Source organism: Amblyraja radiata, chromosome 21, assembly GCF_010909765.2.
Source record: "Amblyraja radiata isolate CabotCenter1 chromosome 21, sAmbRad1.1.pri, whole genome shotgun sequence".
In the NCBI taxonomy this organism is placed as follows: Eukaryota; Metazoa; Chordata; class Chondrichthyes; order Rajiformes; family Rajidae; genus Amblyraja; species Amblyraja radiata.
Window position 1 is genome coordinate 1,495,048 of NC_045976.1, and position 24,431 is coordinate 1,519,478.

The window sequence follows — 24,431 nt, forward strand, 5'->3', positions numbered from 1 at the left end:
ATTTAAAAAATTTACAGCCAGATTTATCACTTCTGAAACTTTAGATGCCAAAGAAATCAAGAAAAACACAAATAATGCCTTAGTTGATGAAATGCAGTGAGCAAACGGCCAATGTTCGCTAAGCACTCTGTCTGTCGTTGTCCCTTCAGCTCTCACTTCCATCTACCGTCATTTCTCCTCACTTCTGGAATTCTGAAGTAGGCTAAATGTCTCACACGCTTATCCCGATTTCCATAATTATTTGCAGCGCAAAAATTGACATTTTCGGTGGGTTTTAACGGGCCTGCTACGTTGGAAACAATGGTAAGAGCCTACCTGCAGTACATCGCGTGTAATCCATTATGAGCAGCGTAGCAACAGTACGGGTCATGGGTCGTGACCCGACTGCCGTGAAACCTCCCTATAGCTTCCCCCCCCCCCCAAATATGTAAAGTAGGGTCCTGACACAAAATGTCACGCATCCATGCTCTCCAGGAATGCTGCCTGAGCTGATGAGTTAATGCGACATTTTGTGACCCACCATTCCAATTCCTTGTTTCTCCAATAAACTCTTTGAACTTGCTTTATCATTCAACATTCATGGTTGATTTACCTCAAACTCTGCCTACTTGCCATATCACCTTACATTTTGATTTGTTTAGTGCTTGAACTTTCTTGATCTCTTTTGAATGTAAGGAACGAGAGTCTCCACAGCGCACCATAAATGTTGAGTGATTGACGTTTCAGGCCCATATAGTCTGTTTTGTAATCCATAATTTTAGACTCCTCAAGCAGTGGAACCAACCTCCTGTACCTATTCTAGATGGATTTCAAATTACAATGGGGTCATCTCTGATTATTTTGAGGTTTGGATAATAAAGGCCAATCTTACCCCATTTTTCTTTTTTCTATCTACCATATTAATTTAGACCTATCGCCTCCAATCCTCTGCATCTTCATTATTGTTAACATTCCCAGAGATAGACACAAAAAGCTGGAGTAACTCGGCAGACAGGCAGCATCTCTTGATGAAGGAATGGGTGACCATTTCTTATTCCCACTTAGTTTCTAGTCATAGGCAGAGTACCGAGCTGTACTGAAAACAAATTCCACCAGCCTGGCTGTGTGGTCATTAAAATACAATACAATACAATACAATTGTAATTCTGTGTGCACCCTGTACTTTAATCGGCAACAACTGTTCAACCCTTGAGAAATGTGTCATGTTTACCGGATAATCTTAAAAAAAAATTCAGTTGATTACAAAACACGAGTTTGCAAATTGAGAATGGGAGTTTGTATGTTCTCATCGTGACCTGTGTGGGTTTTCTCCAGGAGCTCCGGATTCTTCCCAAAGACGTACAGGTTTGTAGGCTAATTGGCTAGGTGTAAATTGTCCCTAGTGTGAGTTGGATAGTGTTAGTGTGGGGATCGCTGGTCTGCTTGAACTAGGTGGGCTGAAGGGACAGTTTCTGCACTGTATTTCTAAAACTAAAACAAATAAATGTGTGAGATGGGCAGAACAAAGGAGCAGAGAATTTAATCCTGATCAGTGGGAAGTAATGCGTTTTGCGAGGTGAAATGAGGGTGGACATACACCATGAATATTGACAAAGGGATCTTTGTGTACAAGTTCTAAGATCTTTGAACAATTAACGAGGTTAGTGAGGAATGCATACGGGATACAGCCCTGTACTGCCCATTTCTATATCTTTCCCAAAAGGGCATGTCTCAAAGTTTGTTAAGCTCATCTGTCGAGATTTGCTGGCATGTCGCATCTTATCTAATTAACAGCTGCCGATAAAAGGAGTGCAACGTGGTCCTGGTGTAGTAGAGATGAAGGCTGGTGCAGTGGAGTGCTTGGCCGGTGGGATGTGGGAATTCAGCAAGACATCCAGTGTCCCTGAAGTCTACATCTGCAGGAGGTGTTTCCAGGGTGCAGCTCCTTAAAGATTAGGTTAGGGAACTGGAGAAGCAGCTGGATGACCTCGGGTAAGTCTGGGACAGTGAGGAAGTCGTAGGTAGGTGTGACCGCTTCTCGATAATGCCTAAAGTGCTGACAGAATAGATGGGCGAACACCCGGAAAGGGTGTAGGTCAAAGGTGATTCCTGAACTCTCTCTCGGGAAGAGAGTTTAGTTTAGAGCTACAGCGTGGAAACAGGCCCTTCGGCCCACCGAGTTTGTACCGACCAGCGACCCCTGCACACTAACACTATCCTACTCGCACTAAGGCCAATTTACAGAAGCCAATTGACCCATAAACCTGTAATTCTCTGAAATGTGGGAGGAAACTGAAGATCCTGGAGAAAACCCACGCAGGGCACGGGGAGAACTTACAAACTCCGTACAGACAGCACCCATAGTCAGGATGGAATCCTGTCTCTGGTGCTGTGAGGCAGGAACTCTACCGCTGCACCACCATGCAGCAGTTTAGGAATCTCCTGTGGCCATTTCTAGCTATACCCTTTTAGATATTATTGAAGGGGATGACCGTTCAGAGGACATCAGCAGCCAGGTCTGTGGCATCGGCATGACTCTGAGGCACAGTCAGGTAGGGTGACGTCAGGCAGAGCGACAGTGATAGGAAATTCGTTAGTGAAGAGGATGGACAGGGCATTGTGTGGCAGCAAATGGGACTCCAGGTTCGTCTGTTGCTACTTGGTATCAGGGTGTGGCAAAAATGCGGACTATTCAGGGCTCGAAATTAGCGGTTGCCCCTGTGCCAATGACCACCCAAAGTGCCGGCGGGCAACCTAAATGCCGAGTCATTTTGCCCGGATTGGCACTGCAGATACTGGTTTATACCAAAGATAGACACGAAAAACTGGAGTAACTCAGTGGGTCAGGCAGCATCTCTGGAGAAAAGGAACGTGACGTTTCATGTCGGCGGCGACGACGAAGTGCAGAGCAAAGATACAGAGTGTGGGATGACGGAGGGTCGGAGCGAATGACAGGCCCCGCACAGCAGCGGCCAAAGATCCTACAGGACAGTGATAGGAAATTCAGACAGGGACGGTATCATCGCCCCGCTGCCTTGGCCGTCCCTGTCCACCGCCAAGTGCCGCCGCCAAAGGGGGAGGCAATTGGGATCTCCTCGCCACCGCATCCCCTCCTCCGATAGGACCCTACAGAATCTTTGGCAGCGACAGCCGCAGTGATAGCGGCTCCTCGTCCTCCAGCACCCCGCCCGCCCTGATAGCGGCCGCTGCTTGCCAATCCGCTAACGGCGATACCGCTTTTGAAACAAACTCTCCCATAAGCCAAGGCCGGGAGGAGAGGGGGAGGCCCCCTTCCGCCGTCTGCAGCAGCTGCACCACTCGGCCCCGCACCGTCTGTTGGCTGGCAGAGGAGGGGAGGCAATAATAGAAATTGCATTAAAAGAGTTGAGATACTGTATGGTAACTTTGCTGCATGTCATTGTGGTATATATCATGTCTTGATTGGTAAATATGTTTAGTTTGTGACTTTATTTGAAGCAGAAATAATATGTGAATGCTTCATTGAGCATAATTCCGACTGGTAACTACGCACTTCGTTCGAGCACATTATCGCACGGGTCATGCAAGCCGTCTTAAATTGACCACCTAATCTGTCATTTGGCAACCTAAAAAGCTGTCTAAGTTGCCCGGCTGGCAACAGGGAAAAAAAGTTAAGTGAGAGCCCTGCTATTTCTGACACCTTTCACCCCTATCTCGGTATATCTATCACCATCACAGGGAGCAGACTGTTCACTGATGTCTGCTACAAACCCACTGACTCGCACAGTTATCTGGACAACACCTCCTCCCACCCTGCCTCTCGCAAATACGCCTCAGCCTACTAATTTCTTTGCCTCTGCCACATCTGATCTCTTGATGAGCCATTCCTGCCTGCTTTCCTTTCTGCTGTCATAAATGGATCTCTCGCATGTGTCTCCAGCTCTCGCTCCTCTCTCCAGACGAAATAAGAATAGTTTTCCAGGTCCTTTCCTTTCACCCCATTAGACTCCGCATCCAACACATCAATCTCCGACATTTCCACCACCTTCAACGTAAAATCAAGTCTCATGGGTATTAATTTAATTATTGTGCCAAATGTGGTTAAACTGCTATTTAACGGTTTTTTGTTTTGTTTAGCTTCTGCCGTATGAACAATCCTCATTATTGGAGCTTATTAAGACTGAAAACAAAGTAAGTTAATATTAGGCTGTATCTATAATCAATCAGAGCATTGTGACATTTCATCAGTTACATCTCCATTACGAATAATGCAGACTTTATGTTTATGAAATTGTGACAGTGGTGTGGACTGGATTACGCCAATGGCATTTGGCCAAAATGTGAATAAATAAGGCAAAGGTGCCAAGGGTTACAGGGAGGAGAGGTAAATATTGATCTGCCATGATTGAATGGCGGAGGTGACTTGATGGGCTGAATGGCCTAATTCTGCTCCTATGTCTTATGATCTTATGGTATGTTCATGTATGTGAAGATTGAAGTTTGGTCACAAATTGTTCTATTGACAAAATGTGGGTCGCTTGTTTCTGCCATTTTAGTAAGTTTCTCCAAAGTTTTTGTTGGTGTTTGTTTGCACAAAATCACAGTAAAATGTCTTGTACTTAAACTAGTGTTAAATTTAGGTAAGCAAAACGTATCTGATAATGGTAAATGTACTATGTTGTGTATATGGACTTCAGTAAGGCCTTTGACAAGGTTCCTCATGGAAGGTTGGTTAAGAAGGTTCAATGGTTGGGTATTAATGGTGAAGTAGCAAGATGGATTCAACAGTGGCTGAATGGGAGATGCCAAAGAGTAATGGTGGATGGTTGTTTGTCAGGTTGGAGGCCAGTGACGAGTGGGGTGCCACAGGGATCTGTGTTGGGTCCACTGTTGTTTGTCATGTACATCAATGATCTGGACGATGGTGTGGTAAATTGGATTAGTAAGTATGCAGATGATACTAAGATAGGTGGGGTTGCGGGTAATGAAGTAGAGTTTCAAAGTCTACAGAGAGATTTATGCCAGTTGGAAGAGTGGGCTGAAAGATGGCAGATGGAGTTTAATGCTGATAAGTGTGAGGTGCTACATCTTGGCAGGACAAATCAAAATAGGACGTACATGGTAAATGGTAGGGAATTGAAGAATGTAGGTGAACAGAGGGATCTGGGAATAACTGTGCACAGTTCCCTGAAAGTGGAATCTCATGTAGATAGGGTGGTAAAGAAAGCTTTTGGTGTGCTGGCCTTTATAAATCAGAGCATTGAGTATAGAAGTTGGGATGTAATGTTAAAATTGTACAAGGCATTGGTGAGGCCAATTCTGGAGTATGGTGTACAATTTTGGTCGCCTAATTATAGGAAGGATGTCAACAAAATAGAGAGAGTACAGAGGAGATTTACTAGAATGTTGCCTGGGTTTCAGCAACTAAGTTACAGAGAAAGGTTGAACAAGTTAGGGCTTTATTCTTTGGAGCGCAGAAGGTTAAGGGGGGACTTGATAGAGGTTTTTTAAATGATGAGAGGGATAGACAGAGTTGACGTGGAAAAGCTTTTCCCACTGAGAGTAGGGAAGATTCAAACAAGGGGACATGACTTGAGAATTAAGGGACTGAAGTTTAGGGGTAACATGAGGGGGAACTTCTTTACTCAGAGAGTGGTGGCTGTGTGGAATGAGCTTCCAGTGAAGGTGGTGGAGGCAGGTTCGTTTTTATCATTTAAAAATAAATTGGATAGTTATATGGATGGGAAAGGAATGGAGGGTTATGGTCTGAGCGCAGGTATATGGGACTAGGGGAGATTATGTGTTCGGCACGGACTAGAAGGGTCGAGATGGCCTGTTTCCGTGCTGTAATTGTTATATGGTTATATGTTATATGGTACTGTTTTATGCTGCTTGGAAATGGTGTTTACGATTTAAATGTTTGTTGATAATGTTGATTTTTTTTTGTAGGTCCTGAATAAAGTGATAACGGTTTACGCTGCTCTTTGTTGTGAAGTAAAAAAATTGAAATATGAGGTAGATGACAGCACCATTTATTTTCTACATCTTCAATAAATAACATGTTATTTTGCTGTACACTTGTAATGTTTGTTACCTGATGAACTTTGTCTATTTTAGAAAAACCTATAAATGGTCTTTTTGATATTGCTTTCAAACAAATTATCTTACTTTTTTGTCCTTCAGGCCGAAACAAAATTTTACAATGGTCTTCTGTTTTATGGAGAAGGAGGTTAGTTGGATTTGTGTTGAGTCTTGTTGTTTAACCATTACCTTCGGCACCAGTGGCTGTTGGATTTACTAGATTATCAAATTTCAGAAAAACGGGTTCAATGTGATATAGAATTCTTAGTCATTGAGTCTTCCAGCGTGGAAACAGGCCGGTCGGCCCAACCTGCCCATACCGGCCAACATGTCCCATCTATACTCGTCCCACCAGCCTGCATATAATAATAATAATAATAAATTTTATTTAATGGGCGCCTTTCATACATCTCAAGGACACCTTACATAGTAATCGAAATAAAACATATAATCGGAATAAAACAAGTAATTAAAGACATCACAGTGACACAAATTAAAAACAGAATTCAATCCAAAAACAGAAAATCAAAAACACAGTGTGAAAAGAGAGCAGCGGCAGCCAAAGCGCGCCAGCGTCCACTCTCTCTTCACGGCAGCCATCTTGGACACAGACCTACAGGACTACAATTAGACCAAAAAATCATCCCCCCACAGTGGATAGCACTGTGGAGGAAGGCACAATGTCCAATCCCCACCCCATGTTCACCCCAAAGTCAGGCCTATTGAGGCCACCGCAATTGCCTCTACAGAGGCCCGATGTCCCTGGCCGTTCTCACCGGGTGGTCTTGCCCCGGCGTATGCATATGGCCCATATCCCTCTAAACCTGTCCTATCCATGTCCCTGTCTAAATGATTCTTAAATGTTGCGATAGTCTCTGCCTCCACTATCTCCTCTGGCAACTCATTCCATACACCCACCACCCTTTGTGTGAAAAAGTCACCCCTGAGATTCCTATAAATCTTTCCGCCCTCACTTAAACCTGTGTCCTCTGGTTCACTGGGCAAGAGACTCTGTACGTCTACGTGATCTATTCCTCTCATGATCTTATACACCTCTATAAGGTCTTATTTTAAAAACAAATGGTTTGACTTCTCATGGAGGATAGGTGACTCGGCAGCCCATCATTCATTGCTGGATGTCAGAGCAACATTCTCAATCTCATTCAACCATTTATTTCTTATACACTCCTGGATGCCAATCAGCAGACCCCTAATTTTCCCATCACTCCCCCGACTAGGAGTTCATTTAGACTTTACTTTATACTTCAGATATATAGCACAGAAACAGGCCCTTCAGCCCACTGAGTCGGCACTGACCAGCGACTCTAACGCTATCCTACACACGAGGGACAGTTTACAATTTTACCAAAGCCAATTAACCCACAAACCTGTACGTCTTGGGTGTGGGAGGAACACCTGGGGAATACCCCATGTGGTCACTGAGAGAACATACAGACAGCACCCTTAGTTAGGATCGAACCTGGGTCTCTGGCACTGTAAGGCTGCAGCTCTACTGCTACGCCACTGTGCTGCCCTAAATTTTTAGTTTAGTCTAGTTTAGAGATATAGTGTGGAAACAGGCCCTTCGGCCCACCAAGTCTGCACTGACCAGCGATCACCCTGTGCACTTACACTCTAGGGACAATTTACAGTTTTACCGAACACAATTAGCCTGCAAATCTGTACGTCTTTGGAATGTGGGTAGAAACCGGAGCTCTGGATGTGTGCAGTTATACCAATACTTCACTGGTACTAATAATAATAATAATAATATATTTTATTGTCATTGCACATAAGTGCAACGAGATTTGGGTATGCAGCTTCCATCCGATGTCATAACTTAAATAACAAATACATTTTAGATTTAGCTACCCCGAGAACATGGTTTGTAAAAAGAACATTAAAACAGTAAAACAGTCCAAACAGACTAAAGTGCAGATGCAGTACATTTATGTTGTATTGACCAGACATCTATCAACAGCTGTTGTAAATGCTTTTCTATTTATTGTGCTGCATTGATTTGAGCTGGTTGGTAACTTTTGTAGAATGCATAATGTAGTCTGGCGAGAACTTGAATTACCCGACCCTCCCATCTGTCTGGTTCCGCTTAATCGGCAATCCAGAGGGATCTACCAATCTTACTTTTTGTTTCAGTCACAGATTCGAGTATGGCGGAAGGGGAGTCACAGATCCAGATGGGCAGGTTAATTTCTTTCTTGCAGGTTTGCCATTTTCATTCACTTAAGTACAATTTATAAAGTGAAAGACTATGAGCGTTTGTGCTGGGCTTTTAACAGCTGAAATGGTGGATGGGATAGTGGTGGTGACAATGAGGCAGCAAGACATTCTGCAGCAGCAAACATAATGTTTCACAACTCATTGGTTCACTCATCTCTTCCCATTCAGCCCCCCTTCCCCAGGTACCTTCCCCTGCAACTGCCTGTCTCTATACCTCCTCCCTTGACTCCATCCAGGGATCCTGACAGTCCTCTCAGGTGAGGCAAAGGTTCACTTGCACCTCTTCCAACCTCATCTACTGTATCAACTGTTCTCTGTGTGGACTCCTATAAAACAGCGAGACCAAGCGCAGGCTGGGCGATCGTTTTGCTGAACACCTTTGCTCAGTCTGCCTTGGCCTACGCGATCTCCCGGTTGCCAAACATTTTAACTCCCCCTCCCATTCCCACACTGACATTTCTGTCCTGGGCCTCTTCCACTGTCAGAGTGAGGCCATACACAAATTGGAGGAACAGCACCTCATAATTCGCTTGGACAGCTTAGAACTCAGCAGTATGAATATTGATTTCTCTAATTTCAAGTAACCCTTGCATTCCCTCTCTCTCAGTCCATCCCCCACCCTAGTCGTCCTGCTAGATCTGCTATTTGCATCCATATATCTTTTTGTTATCACCTCTTCCACAGCCAATAAGGGACCATCGTGGGCTCCACCTTGTGTCGTTGGTGCTAGCTGTGATTTGTTCTTTGTACCTTTTCACACCTCTATTTTTCCTCTCCCCTGATTCTCACTCTGAAGAAGGGTCTTGACCCGAAACATCACCTATTCCTTTTCTCCAGAGATGCTGCCTGAGCTGAGCTGCTGAGTAACTCCAGCATTTTACTAGGGGCAATTTACAGGAGCCATTTAAGCTACAAACCTGCACGTCTGCAATGTGGGAGGAAACTGGAGCACCCGGAGAAAGCCCACGTGGTCACAGGGAAAATGTTAGAAACTCCATTCAGACAACACCCATAGTCAAGATCGAATCCGGGCCTTTGTAAGGAAGCAACTCTACTTTGCCATCCACTATGTCCAGCTTGAGCCATTTATGATGAGCTTTGTGGAAAACTAAATTGGTGTTAAGAAATGTTCCTGAAGCACATGGTTTATGACCATTTAAAAGAGTAATTGAACAGAAAAGTTTGAAGGAAAACTAAAATAAATAGTTATCAATTTTAGGAGCTCTCTTGTTTTGTTACAAGATGCTACGAAGTGGTGATGAATATTGTCCAACAGCTGGCTTCACTCTACACCAGCAGTAAGTAAGTACATTTCCATTGTAAACCCATTGAAGGAACAGTCTGTGAGGAGTTTAAAAACAAAAGTTATCTATGTTCTGTGTTGATCTTGAAACAAAAGGATAGAATAATTTCCCTTATTAACACCGTAATATTCTAACAATTGTGCTAAGAAAGTGTATTCATTCCTGCTCCTGTAATGCATTTCCATTTCTCAAATCAGCCACTCTGAGCAATGATTCAATTATACTGTATTGTCACATGTACCTAGTGCAATGAACGGCTTTGTCTTGCATTCAACCAACCCAGTAAAATCGTGCAGCGACGCGGGCAGTACATAAATGTCCACCAAACATTCCTGTGTACAGCCTGCAGCCGCATGTGGCAGCAGCCCCCCTCCCTGGCCCTCGGGTCCCTCATCCTTCACGGTGGCTCCCCGCCGGGTCCCTCCATTGTTGTCCACTGCTCTTTTCTGAGTAGAGATGCTCAGCACCAGATACAACTTTATAAGTTATCTCAAAGTAATAGAATTGAGAGTAACTCCACATCGTAATAATATTCTAAAAATAAGAAACAGCAGAATTTTTTATTGTTGAATATATTTTTTATGGAGCGAACCATAACTTCATACGCGAAGAAATGGCTCGGGGTCCCACGATATCTAACTAACATCGGCCTATATGGCAAAGGGGTCCTGGAACTACCTCTCACTAGTCTAACAGAGGAATACAAGTGTTCTAAAGTAAGACTTCAGATGACACTGAGGGACTCTAGAGACAAGACCATCAGTGCTGTTGCGCCGCCCCTAGTAACTGGCCGGAAGTGGACGCCATCTGATGCAGTACAGCAAGCTTCATCAGCCCTGAGATACAAAGACATCGTGGGGCAAGTCCAGCAGGGAAGAGGAGGCTTTGGCCTTACGACAAGTAAACCAACTTGGCGAAAGGCCACAACATCAGAGCGGAGGACATTGGTGGTCGAGGAGGTGCGGCGACAAGAGGAGGCCGCAAGAAGTGCAAAGGCGGTCTCTCTTGCCAAACAGGGGCAATGGATGCAGTGGGAAGGTGTGGAGCGGAGGAAGATCAGCTGGAAAGAACTATGGGAAATGGAAGCAAGCAAGATCAGCTTCATCATCAGAGCGACTTATGACGTGCTTCCATCACCAAAGAACCTCCATCAGTGGTACGGCGAGGATCCAACCTGTGCCCTCTGCCCAACTCCAGCGACCCTCAAACACATCATGGTAGGCTGCAAGACCAGCCTCACGCAAGGGAGATACACGTGGCGGCATAATCAGGTACTAAAAAGCCTGGCATCAGCCCTTGAGAACAGGCGGTGTGCGACCAACTCCTTGCCTCCGAGAGCAAGCAACCCCCTCCCCCTAAGGGCAACAACCTTTGTCCGAGAAGGACAGAAAACATCTAAACATCCTTCCACCAGATCAGAAGAAGGAAACCTATGCAGGGCCCGCGACTGGAGGATGCTGGCGGACATCGGCCGACAACTAGTTTTTCCACCTGAAATTGCTTCCACCAACCTCAGGCCAGACTTGGTGTTCTGGTCCCCTTCACAGAAGACTGCTTACATCATAGAGCTCACAGTTCCATGGGAGAACTCTGTTGAGGAGGCCTATGAGCGTAAGAAGCTGCGTTACGCAGAGCTTGCAGCAGAGGCAACGCAGCGTGGCTGGAACACCAAAGTCTATCCAGTTGAAGTGGGATGCAGAGGATTTGTTGCGTCATCTACCATCAGACTGCTGAAGGAGCTTGGAATCCACGGTCAGGCTCTGCGGAAGACCATAAGATCACTCTCAGAGGCGGCTGAAAGAAGCAGCCGGTGGATTTGGCTCAAGCGGAAAGACCCATGCTGGGCCCCAAGTATTTCAGGGTGAATCTTTGGGACGGTTTGACACAGGACACGCGCTGAGGGCTGATCATCCTGCAGCGGGCCGCCCTTGTGGAGGGTGTATAGTGTTAAAAGGCCGAAACACCCAGTGATGCAAGGGTACACTACTGATGATGTGTCCTGTGCCCAACTGTCCTGAAGGTTATCCAGGCCAAGATATACGTATCCACTCCCCCACCCACCCCCCCGCCCCCCCCACAGATGTTGAGCATCTACCACTCTCAACAATCAACGAATGTCGTGAAATGCTCCCCACCTATTGGCACAAGGGACTTCTTAACATCTTGTCCTGTGTATTTGATTCTTCTAAAAATAAGAAACAGCAGAATTTTTTATTGTTGAATATATTTTTTAACAAGGAATCCTGTAATTAAGTTAGACTATTTCAGCACAGAAACAGGTCCTTCGGCCCACAATGTCTATGCCAAATATGATTACGTTAATCTAACCTCCCCTGCTTGCACGCGATCCATCTCCTTCCATTTCCCTGCATATTCCCAAACAAACTATGGATGAACCGTGAGATCAATTCCCAGGTAAAGGCCAAGATCGCCGCATACAAGTCAAATGATCCCGAGTGGTGCAAGAAAGCTCGCTGTGATCTTCGCAAAGCCATCAGGAATGCCAAGAGACAATACTGGAGCTAACGGGTCCCAGTAAATCATTTGGACACCGCACACTGTCAAAATGCCTGAATACTATAGCTGGTTGCAAAGTGAAGTTGGGCAGAATCGCTGGTGGTAGTGCAGCCCTCCTTGATGAACATAATGCATTCTATGCTCGCCTTGAGCAGAAGGCCGACAGAGCGATGACATCTGTCTCTTCAGACTTGAGTGTGCCTTTTTCCAGGACCATGGTTGCAGAGGTTAGATTGGCCTTCCTGCGGGTGAACCTACAGAAAGCAACCGGCCGGAGGGAGCTCCTGGCCGTGTCCTTAGGAATTGCGCAGATCAACTAGCGGGAGTATTCACGTACATCTTTAATCCCTCACTACTCCGTTCGGAAATATCCACCTGCTTCAAGAAGAACACAGCACGGTGGCGCAGCGGTAGAGTTGCTGCCTTACAGCGCTTGCAGCATCAGAGACCCAGGTTCGATCCCGAATACGGGTGCTGTCCGTACGGAGTTTGTATGTTCTTCACGTGACCGCGTGGTTTTTCTCCGAGATCTTCGGTTTCCTCTCACACTCCAAAGACGTACAAGTATGTAGATTAATTGGCTTGGTATGTGTCAATTGTCCCCCGTGTGTGTAGGATAGTGTTAATGTCTGGGGATCGCAGGTCATGCAGATTCGGTGGGCCGAAGAGCATGTTTCCGCGCTGTATCTCTAAAATCAACACCATCTTGGTGCTGAAGGAAAGCAAGTTGTCATGCCTTAAAGACTACTGTCCAGTGGCCTTGACCTGCACCATCATGAAATGCTTTGAGAGGCTGGTAATAGCATACATTAAATCCAGGCTACCAAGGAACCTTGACCCACTGCAGTTCGCCTACTACCGCAACAGGTCCATGGTTAATCCAATGTCCCTGACCCTAGGCTCATCCCTGGAGCACCGGCATAAGAGAGACACCTACGTCATAGAGTACAGCTCAGCTTTCAATAGCATTATACCAACCAAGCTCATCCCCAAACTCGGCACTCCCCTCTGCAATCCTTCACTTCCTGACCACTCTGTCATTTGTGCTAAGATCAGGGAGTCAACATGCTATCCTGGAGTCTCATAATCTTCATCCTAACCCTAACTAATTGGTCCCTTTTTACTCTCACTCTGTCTGCCTTCACCCTCCCCTAATGGGCATCAGGGTCAGGCCTGGTACCACTGATGGTGTTCTCCCATGACTGCTCTCCTCGCAATTGTGTCCAAAAAAGGTATACTTAGTGGAGGATAGCCACGTGATTCCTGCACAAACTGTCCTTTTCTGGTAGTCACACATCTAGCCTGACTTCCCTCTAGGAGGACCATATCAACGCCCTAGGTATCATTTTCACTGTGCTGTCACTAGGGGAACTTGGGAAAAGAAAAGACCTCGTCTGTATTTTGTATTTTTTTTCAATTCTCTACTAATTTGGAACATCCTGAATGCTGTGGGATCCTCACACAAACAGCGGGGTGGGATATTTTTACCTCTGGGTCTTTAGTCAGGTTCTTGTATTTTATTTACTACTTTAATTCTTTGTCTTAGAGAAACAGCGCAGAAACAAGGCCCTTCAGCCTAACGAGTTTGTGCTAACCATCGATCCCCGCACACTAACACTATCCTACACACTAGGGATATTTTTTACTTTTTAGCCAATTAACTTACAAACCTGTACATCTTTGGACTGTGGGAGAAAACGGGAGCACCCGGAGAAAACTCACGTGGTGACGGGGAGAATGTATAATCTCAGTATAGACAGCACCATAGACAGGTTAAACTCGGATCTCTGGCACTGTAAGGCAGCAGCTCTACCGCTGTGAGATCGTGCCACCTGTAGCACACAGCCCTTTTTTAATAGTAGAAATAATCCATGTCCTTTGTAATTGTACTCCTATTACTAAAGTTTTCCTTTCCCATAGGACTGCACCAAAAATCGTAGAAACCACAGGGGTTCATTTCCAGGTGAGCGATGATTTTTTTTTAAAAACAAACATTTAAAAAAAAAAAAACATTTATTTTTGGCAAACCTTTTTTAATCTATAGCAATCGACTCCCTTAATTTAATGTACGTTACTGTTAGACTGTGTCGAAACATTAAGTTAGCGAACATGTTTAAATGTGGAGATGATATCCCCGTGAAGTAATGCATAAACAATATTGTTTCAGACTGTGTATGAACATCTAGGGGAGCTACTGGCTGTCCTCCTCACTCTGGATGAAATAATCAAGACTCATGTCACCTTGAAGGACCACTGGATCACATACAAAAGGTTGGAATGTGCAGTGAAAACATTCAGATGGTTTCAGTGGTGTATAATTTAATTCACTTGCAGATTGCGTTAGTTCAAAACACAGTACTGGTGGAACTTTGTGGGTCAGACAACAGTGAAGGAAATTGACACTTTTATGGTTTCTGTGAAAGAGAGGTGTCCTTCTGATATATTTTACTAATTGTGTGCCTCCTTGTCACCTTTCCCTCAGCTACACAGTGAACCATTCTACATTTCCTTATCATCGTCTACTTTGATCTGTCATTTTCACACCTTACCCTTCTATATATCTAGACTCCCTTTCCCCTGGCTCTCACTGAAGAAGGGTCTCGACCCGAAACATCACCGATTCCTTCTCCAGAGATGCTGCCTGTCCCGCTGAGTTACTCACCGTTGAGTTACTGAGTTGTGGCCTCACCGACGCAACTAAAATATAGCTGCAATATAACACATTATAACTACAACATGTCCTGCCAACTTCTATACTCAATACTCTGATGAAGGCCAATGTGCAGTCAGGTGTGCAGCCTTTAATGTTGTTTGCTTTCTGTTCTAAAATAAACTTGCAGTAATCATAAAGACCTTTATATTTTTGAAAATACTGTTGGAAAAAAAGACAATATGAGTCTGAAACTCTAGTTCCTTCCCCAATCCTCTTCTCCATTAACCATTTTTAATAACAAGATTTTCTATAATGTGATGTTTCATAGAAATGCAACTACAGGTGCACAACCTTTTATCCGAAATTCCAAATAACGAAAAGCTCCGAATAGCGGACATTTTTTCGGTCCTTGAAGAAAGGTCCTTGAAGACGTTCACCGAGGGCGGCCCGCAGAGGTGACAGCGGAACCTCCGGTCGGTCCTCGAAGAAAGGGGAACTAAATCCCCATTCATAAAAGAGACGGTGAGGGTATATTGCGCGGGAGGGTTAATAATTGACAATCTGCTGCTGCCTGCCCGCTGAGTTAAAAAGTTCCCACGGTAGACTCACGATACACAGTGTATCGTGAGTCTTGCGTGGGAACTTTTTAACGCAGCGGGCAGGCAGCAGCAGATTGTCGCTCCCTTCAGTTTCACCTCACCTACACCCCTCTACTTCCCGGCCATGTGTGTGACCCCTTCCCTCCCCTCTCCAGTTCCCCGTCCATTGCACCGGCGCGGGGGCTTTGCACTGTCTTCACGTCGGCGATGCCAGCAGGTCAGTGCCAGTCACCGGAGACGTCAGGACCAACGGGACACCGACCCCCAGGCCCACTGCAAGCACGGAGATCCCAGAGACCCACAGCCAGCAACAGCCCAGCCCCGTTCCAACTCCAGAGGAAAACTGCAAACTGGCCGGAGACGTCAGGACCACCAGAAGCCGCTCCCCGATGGGCCGCTACGGCGACAAGTGGCAGTTCGCCCACAGCCCGAGCTGCGCCCCCTCATCGGGACACCGACCCCCAGGCCCACTGCAAGCACGGAGATCCCAGATCAGCAACTCCAGCCCAGCCCCGCTCCGACTCCAGAGGAACACGCTCCCCGTAGGGGCAGAAGCTGATGGTGTGCAAGGTACGTCTTGTTCTTGGGGTCGTGCAGCTCGGGCTGTGGGCGAACTGCCACTTGTCGCCGTAGCGGCCCATCGGGGAGCGGATTCCTCTGGAGTTGGAGGGGGAGGGGGGTATTGTGCTGTTTAATCGCCCCCTGCTATCCCAGGGACAGGGAGACACAGCGGCTTTTGAGAATGGTGAGCAATCACTTCCAAAGTTCTGCCCACACAGTCAGTACACCTCTCCTACACTTGTCTCCTGCACTAAGATCATCTCGCAGAGAATGATCCCAGCCTAACCCTTCCTATTCTCTCCTATTCTGCAAGAAAAAACTACATTGAAGACTCAAAGTCGCGATCGAGTAACTGCCGGGATCGAGGCGCAAACTCGCGACCTTGCGGATATGAGCCGAGCACTCTACCACTGAGCCAGCCGTTAAAATCTACGCTAAAAATCTTCCATTCCGAAAGCCGAAAAATTCCGAATTACGAAAAGTGTCTGGTCCCAAGGCTTTTGGATAAAAGGTTGTGCACCTGTATCTTTAACTGAGCAACCTGTAACGGTGACAAACTGGATCCACAATAGATCAATGTGACATCTCCTGGTCACAATCAGAATGATAACCCTCCATACCACATTCTGACTTTAGTTTAGCGATACAAGGCCCTTCGGCCCACCGAGGCAACACCAACCAGCGATCCCTGCACACTCGCACCATCCTACACACACTACAATTTATAATTATACCAAACCAATTAACCTACAAACCTGTACAACTTTGGAGTGTGGGAGGAATCGGGAGATCCCGGGGAAAACCCACACAGGTCACAGGGAGAACGTGCAAACTTTATACAGACAGCAGTCAAAGTCAGGGTTGAACCCGGGTCTTTTGCGCTGTAAACAGAGTACTCATAGATAACACAGCAAACAAATTTAAGTACATTTAAAAAACAATATTAATGCAAATCAAAAGCCCGAGGTCCATAATGCGACCAAGACTCCTTCCATCCAAACAATTTTGAATAGATGCCCACTGTCCTGCCCCAGTCAAACCTTTTGATGACCTTTACAAAAAAAAAATTCATATCAAATTGGTGAGACGTGACTTTCCACACACAAAACGGTGCTGACTATCCTTAATCAGTCTGCCTTCGATTTAAACCAGCATCTGCAGTTCTTTCCTACACATCCTTAATCAGTCCTTGCCTATCAATGCAGTGGCACATCGGTAGAGCTGCTGCTGCTCAGTGCCAGAGGCCTGGGGTTGACCCTGTGTTAATTACAATCTATCATATAAAAATATTTACGGCTGTTTTGATTTTTAGGTTACTGAAATCAGTCCACCACAATCCATCTAAATTTGGAATTGCTGAAGAGAAACTGAAACCATTTGAGAAATTGCTGTTAAAACTAGAGCGCCAGTTGCTGAGTAGGATGATTTTCCAGGTTGGTGTTTTTGGATGTCATCGGAAAACTAATGAACTGCCTGAAATGTTGTTTCATTGTGGATAATAACATATGAAATGGCTTCAGGCCATGCAGCCCATTGATGATCACAACCTTTATATGATTTGATGGGATAGCATGCAAAGTTTTTCCACCGTATCTCAGTGTCCACGTCAGATTAGATTAGATTCCTTGAACGAAATTTCGTCACCAAAGATGTACAGGTTTGTTGGTTAACTGGCTTGGTATAATTGTAAATTGTCCCTAGTGTGTGTAGGATAGTGCTAGTGTGCCGAGATCGCTGGTCAGTGCGGACTCAGAGGGCCGAAGGGCCTGTTTCCTCGCTGTATCTAAACTAAACTCAGTACACATAACATACCAATACCAGTTTAATCATATTCCTAGGTGGTGAATGAAAACATTTTACTTTGTAAATGGCAGCTTACACCCCAGCGGTATGAATATTGATTTCTCTAACTTCGTACCCCTTGCTTTTTTTTTTCTCTCTCTCTCTCTCTCTCTCTCTCTCTCTCTCTCTCTCTCTCTCTCTCTCTCTGTCTCTCTGTCTCTCTGTCTCTCTGTCTCTCTCTGTCTCTCTCTGTCTCTCTCTGTCTCTCTCTGTCTCTCTCTGTCTCTCTCTGTCTCTCTCTGTCTCTCTCTGTCTCTCTCTGTCTCTCTCTCTGTCTCTCTCTGTCTCTCTCTCTGTCTCTCTCTCTGTCTGTCTGTCTCTCTCTCTCTGTCTGTCTCTCTCTCTCTCTCTCTCTAGAATTCCACGGACTCACAACTGTGTGAAAAAGTGTTTTCTCATCTCCGTTCTAAATGCCTTACCCTTTATTCTTAAACTGTGGCCCCTGATTCTGGACTCCCCAACATCGGGAACATGTTTCCTGCCTCTAGCATGTCCAAACCCTTAATAATCTTATGTATCAATAAGATAACCTCTCATCCTTCTAAATTCCAGAGTATACAAGCCCAGCTGCTTCATTCTCTCAGCATATGACAGCCCCACTATCCCAGGAATTAACCTGGTGAACCTACGCTTCACTCCCTCAATAGCAAGAATGTCCTTTCTCAAATTAGGGGACCAAAACTGCACACAATACTCCAGGTGTGGTCCCACTAGGGCCCTGTACAACTGCAGAAGGATCTCTCTGCCATACTCTTTTTATGAAGGCCAACATGCCATTCGCTTTCTTCACTGCCTGCTGTACTTGCATGCTTACTTTTATCGCAGTCGCTGCCTCAAAAAGGCTGGCAGTATCATCAAAGACCCACACCATCCTGGCCACATGCTCAGCCCCTTCAGGTAGAAGGTACAGGAGCCTGAAGACTGCAACAACCAGGTTCAGGAATAGCTACTTCCCCACAGCCATCAAGCTATTAAACCTGGCTCGGACAAAACTCTGATTATTAATAACCCATTATCTGTTATTTGCACTTTATCAGTTTATTTATTCATGTGTGTATATATTTATATTATGGTATATGGACACACTTATCTGTTTTGTAGTAAATGCCTACTATGTTCTGTGTGCTGAAGCAAAGCAAGAATTTCATTGTCCTATACAGGGACACATGACAATAAACTCACTTGAACTTCAACTTGAACACTTGAACTTTCATTGACTGATGGACAAGGACCCCCAGACCCCATTGTACTTCCCCGTTTCCCAACTTGACACCATTTAGATAATAATCTGCCTTCTTGTTTTTGCTACCAAAGTGGATAACCTCACATTTATCCACATTAAACTGCATCTGCCCACTCACCCAACCTGTCCAAGTCGCCCTGCATTCTCATCGCATCCTCCTCACAGTTCCCACTGCCACCCAGCTTTGTGTCATCTGCAAATTTGCTAATGTTACTTTGAATCCCTTCATCTAAATCATTGATGTATATTGTAAATAGCTGCGGTCTCAGCACCGAGCCTTGTCGTACCCCACTAGTCACTGCCTGCCATTCTGAAAGGGACCCGTTAATCCCTACTGTTTGTTTCCTGTCTGCCAACCAATTTCTACCCATGTCAGCACTCTACCCCCATGTGCCCTAATTTTGCCCACTAATATCCTATGTGGGACCCTATCAAATGCTTTCTGAAAGTCCAGGTACACTACATCCACTGGCTCTCCCTTGTCCATTTTCCTAGTTTCATCAAAAAATTCCAGAAGATTAGTCAAGCATGATTTCCCCATCGTAAATCCATGCTGACTCGGACCTATCCTGTTACTGCTATCCAAATGTGCCGCTATTTCATCTTTTATAATTGACTGCAGCACCTTCCCCACCACCGATGTCAGGCTAACTGGTCTATAATTCCCTGTTTTGTCTCTCCCGCCTTTCTTAAAAAGTGGGATAACATTAGAGGTGAAGAGGTCTTGAAGGGAGGATTTAGGGAGTTGGGAGGAGAGTTAAGGAAAAGGACCAAAAAGGTAACAATCTCAGGATTACTGCCTGTACCACGCGACAGTGAGAGTAGGAATGGAGCGAGGTGGAGGATAAATGCGTGGCTGAAAGACTGGTGTAGAGGGCAGGGATTCAAGTTTCTGGATCATTGGGACTTCTTTTGGGGAAGGTGGGACCTGTACAGAAAGGATGGGTTGCACTTGAACCCGAGGGGGACCAATATCCTGGCGGGGAAATTTGCAAAGGTCACTGGGGAGACTTTAAACTAGAATGGTTGGGGCGAGGGACTCAAATAGAGAAAGCTAGTAGACAGAATGGGAGGCAGGAAGCAGAAAAGGGAAGCACTCAGACACAAGAGGAGAAAGAAAAAAAAGGAAATAGAGAAGAAGAGACGGGGGGTTTCTTAAATGTGCATATTTTAATGCTAGGAGCATTGTATGAAAGGTGGATGAGCTTAGAGTCTGGATAGACACCTGGAAGTATGATGTTGTGGCGATCAGTGAAACATGGTTGCAGGAGGGCTGTGATTGGAAACTAAATATTCCAGGATTTCGTTGCTTCAGGTGTGATAGAATTGGAGGGGCAAGAGGTGGAGGTGTTGCATTGCTAGTCAGGGAAGATATTACAGCAGTGCTTTGGCAGGATAGATTGGAGGGCTCATCTAGGGAGGCTATTTGGGTGGAACTGAGAAGTGGGAAAGGTGTAGCAACACTTATAGGGGTGTATTATAGACCGCCAAATGGGGAACGAGAATTGGAAGAGCAAATATGTAAGGAGATAGCAGATATTAGTAGTAAGCACAAGGTAGTGATTGTGGGAGATTTCAACTTTCCACACATAGACTGGGAAACACATTCTGTAGATGGGCTGGATGGTTTGGAGTTTGTAAAATGTGTGCAGGATAGTTTTTTGCAGCAATACATAGAGGTACCTACTAGAGGAGGGGCAGTGCTGGACCTCCTGTTGGGAAATAAGACGGGACAGGTGGCGGAGGTATGCGTTGGGGAGCACTTCGGGTCCAGTGATCACAATACCATTAGTTTCAATATAATTATGGAGAAGGTCAGAACTGGATCTAGGGTTGAGATTTTTGATTGGAGAAAGGCTAACTTTGATGAGATGCGAGATGATTTAAAAGGAGTGGACTGGGACATTTTGTTTTATGGGAAAGATGTAGAAGAGAAATGGTGGACATTTAAAGGGGAAATTTTAAGAGTACAGAATCTTTATGTTCCTGTTCGGTTGAAAGGAAACAGTAAAAATTGGAAAGAGCCCTGGTTTTCAAGGGAAATTGGACATCTTTATTCGGAAAAAGAGGGAGATCTACAATAATTATAGGCAGCATGAAGTAAATGAGGTGCTTGTGGAGTATAAGGAATGTAAAAAGAATCTTAAGAAATAAATTAGAAAAGCTAAAAGAAGATATGAGGTGGCTTTGGCAAGTAAGGTGAAAGTAAATCCAAAGGGTTTCTACAGCTATATTAATAGCAAAAGGATAACGAGGGATAAAATTGGTCCATTGGAGAAACAGAGTGGGCAGCTATCTGCAGAGCCAAAAGAGATGGGGGAGATATTGAACAATTTCTTTTCTTCGGTATTCACCAAGGAGAAGGATATTGAATTATGTGAGGTAAGGGAAACGAGTAAAGTAGTTATGGATACTATGAGTTTCAAAGTAAAAGAAGTACTGACACTTTTGAAAAATATAAAAGTGGATAAGTCTCCAGGCCCTGACAGGATATTCCCTAGGACATTGAGGGAAGTTAGTGTAGAAATAGCCGGGGCTATGACAGAAATATTTCAAATGTCATTAGAAACGGGAATAGTCCCCGAGGATTGGCGTACTGCGCATGTTGTTCCATTGTTTAAAAAGGGTTCTAAGAGTAAACCTAGCAATTATAGACCTGTTAGTTTGACTTCAGTGGTGGGCAAATTAATGGAAAAGATACTTAGAGATAATATATATAAGCATCTGGATAAACAGGGTCTGATTAGGAACAGTCAACATGGATTTGTGCCTGGAAGGTCATGTTTGACTAATCTTCTTGAATTTTTTGAAGAGGTTACTAGGGAAATTGACGAGGGTAAAGCAGTGGATGTTGTCTATATGGACTTTAGTAAGGCCTTTGACAAGGTTCCTCATGGAAGGTTGGTTAAGAAGGTTAAACTGTTGGGTATAAATGCAGGAATAGCAAGATGGATTCAGCAGTGGCTGAATGGGAGAAGCAAGAGGGTAATGGTGGATGGCTGTTTGTCGGGTTGGAGGCAGGTGACTAGTGGGGTGCCTCAGGGCTCTGTGTTGGGTCCTTTGTTGTTTGTCATGTACATCAATGATCTGGATGAAGGGGTGGTAAATTGGATTAGTAAGTATGCAGATGATACCAAGATAGAGGGTGTTGTGGATAATGAAGAGGATTTCCAAAGTCTACAGAGTGATTTAGGCCATTTGGAAAAATGGGCTGAAAGATGGCAGATGGAGTTTAATGCTGATAAATGTGAGGTGTTACACCTTGGCAGGACAAATCAAAATAGGACGTACATGATAAATGGTAGGGAATTAAAGAATACAGTTGAACAGAGGGATCTGGGAATAACCGTGCATAGTTCCTTGAAGGTGGAATCTCATATAGATAGGGTGGTAAAGAAAGCTTTTGGTATGCTAGCCTTTATAAATCAGAGCATTGAGTATAGAAGCTGGGATGTAATGTTAAAATTGTACAAGGCATTGGTGAGACCAAATCTGGAGTATGGTGTACAATTTTGGTCGCCCAATTATAGGAAGGATGTCAACAAAATAGAGAGAGTACAGAAGAGATTTACTAGAATGTTGCCTGGGTTTCAACAACTAAGTTACAGAGATAGGTTGAATAAGTTAGGTCTTTATTCTCTGGAGCGCAGAAGGTTAAGGGGGGACTTGATAGAGGTCTTTAAAATGATGAGAGGGATAGACAGAGTTGATGTGATCAAGCTTTTCCCTTTGAGAATAGGGAAGATTCAAACAAGAGGACATGACTTCAGAATTAAGGGACAGAAGTTTAGGGGTAACATGAGGGGGAACTTCTTTACTCAGAGTGGTAGCGGTGTGGAATGAGCTTCCAGTGGAAGTGGTGGCGGCAGGTTCGTTGGTATCATTTTAAAATAAATTTTATAGGTATATGGATGAGAAGGGAATGGAGGGTTATGGTATGAGTGCAGGCAGGTGGGACTAAGGGAAAAAAGTTGTTCGGCACGGACTTGTAGGGCCGAGATGGCCTGTTTTCCGTGCTGTAATTGTTATATGGTTATATGGTTATTAGCTACCCTCCAATCCACAGGAACTGATCCTGAATCTATCGAACATTGGAAAATGAACACCAATGCGTCCACGATTTCTAGAGCCACTTCCTTGTGCACCCTGGGATGCAGACCATCAGGCCCTGGGGATTTATCAGCCTTCAGTCCCATCAGTCCACCCAACACCATTTCCTGCCTAATGTGGATTCCTTCAGTTCCTCCGCCACCCCAGATCCTCTGGCCACTAGTACATCAGGAAGATTGTTTGTGTCCTCCTTAGTGAAGACGGATCCAAAGTACCTATTCATCTAATAATAATAATAATAAATTTTATTTATGGGCGCCTTTCAAGAGTCTCAAGGACACCTTACAAAAATTTAGCAAGTAGAGGAAAAACATGTAAGCGGAATGAAATAAATAGTAGAGACATGACTAGTACACAAATTAAAGACAGAATTCAATTCAAAACACAATATGAGGCAATTCAAAACACATGAAAAGGGAGGGGAACGTGGGGCTAAGGATAGGCAGAGGTGAAGAGATGGGTCTTGAGGCGGGACTGGAAGATGGTGAGGGACACGGAATAGCGGATCAGTTGGGGGAGGGAGTTCCAGAGCCTGGGAGCTGCCCTGGAGAAGGCTCTCCCCAAAACTGCGGAGGTTGGACTTGTGGATGGAGAGGAGGCCGGCTGATGTGGATCTGAGGGACCGTGAGGGTTGGTAGGGGGAGAGGAGGTCAGTGAGATATGGGGGGGACAGATGGTGGAGGGCTTTGTAGATGAGGACCAGGATTTTGTAGGTGATCCGGTGGGAGATGGGAAGCCAGTGAAGTTGTTTGAGGACTGGAGTGATGTGATGCCAGGATTTGGTGTGGGTGATGAGTCGGGCGGCTGCGTTCTGGACTAGTTGGAGTCGGTTGATGTAGGTGGAGCTGATGCCAAGGAGAAGTGAGTTGCAGTAGTCCAGTCGGGAGGAGATGAAGGCATGGATGAGTCTTTCAGCAGCGGGAGGTGTGAGAGAGGGTCTGATTTTGGCGATGTTGCGGAGATGAAAGAAGGAGGTTTTAATGACATGGCGGATGTGAGGCTCAAGGGAGAGGGTGGAATCAAAGATCACGCCAAGGTTGCGGGCCTAGGTAGATGGGGAGACAGTGGTGCCCTCGATGGTGAGAGTGGGGTTATTGATTTTGCTGAGTGTGGATTTGGAGCCTATGAGGAGGAATTCTGTTTTATTGCTGTTGAGTTTGAGGAAGTTATGTTGCATCCAGGTTTTTATAGCTGACAAACAGGAGTTGATATGGGAGAGGGGGGGGGGTTGTGGGGGGATTTGGTGCCGAGGTAATAATAATAATAATGGATGGGATTTATATAGCGCCTTTCTAATACTCAAGGCGCTTAATACTCAAGGTGCT

The 24,431-nt window shown here is 45.1% G+C and overlaps 1 protein-coding gene across 1 annotated transcript in view; it reads left to right on the forward strand.

The window, feature by feature from the left end:
• Nucleotides 1-24,431, forward strand: part of washc4 (WASH complex subunit 4) — a 79,314-nt gene that overhangs the window by 3,071 nt on the left and 51,812 nt on the right. The window contains 8 exon segments of the mRNA XM_033039371.1: nucleotides 4,096-4,149; nucleotides 5,908-5,973; nucleotides 6,142-6,187; nucleotides 8,194-8,261; nucleotides 9,497-9,579; nucleotides 14,019-14,061; nucleotides 14,266-14,369; nucleotides 17,224-17,344. Of these exon segments, the coding sequence (XP_032895262.1) occupies nucleotides 4,096-4,149; nucleotides 5,908-5,973; nucleotides 6,142-6,187; nucleotides 8,194-8,261; nucleotides 9,497-9,579; nucleotides 14,019-14,061; nucleotides 14,266-14,369; nucleotides 17,224-17,344 (585 nt within the window).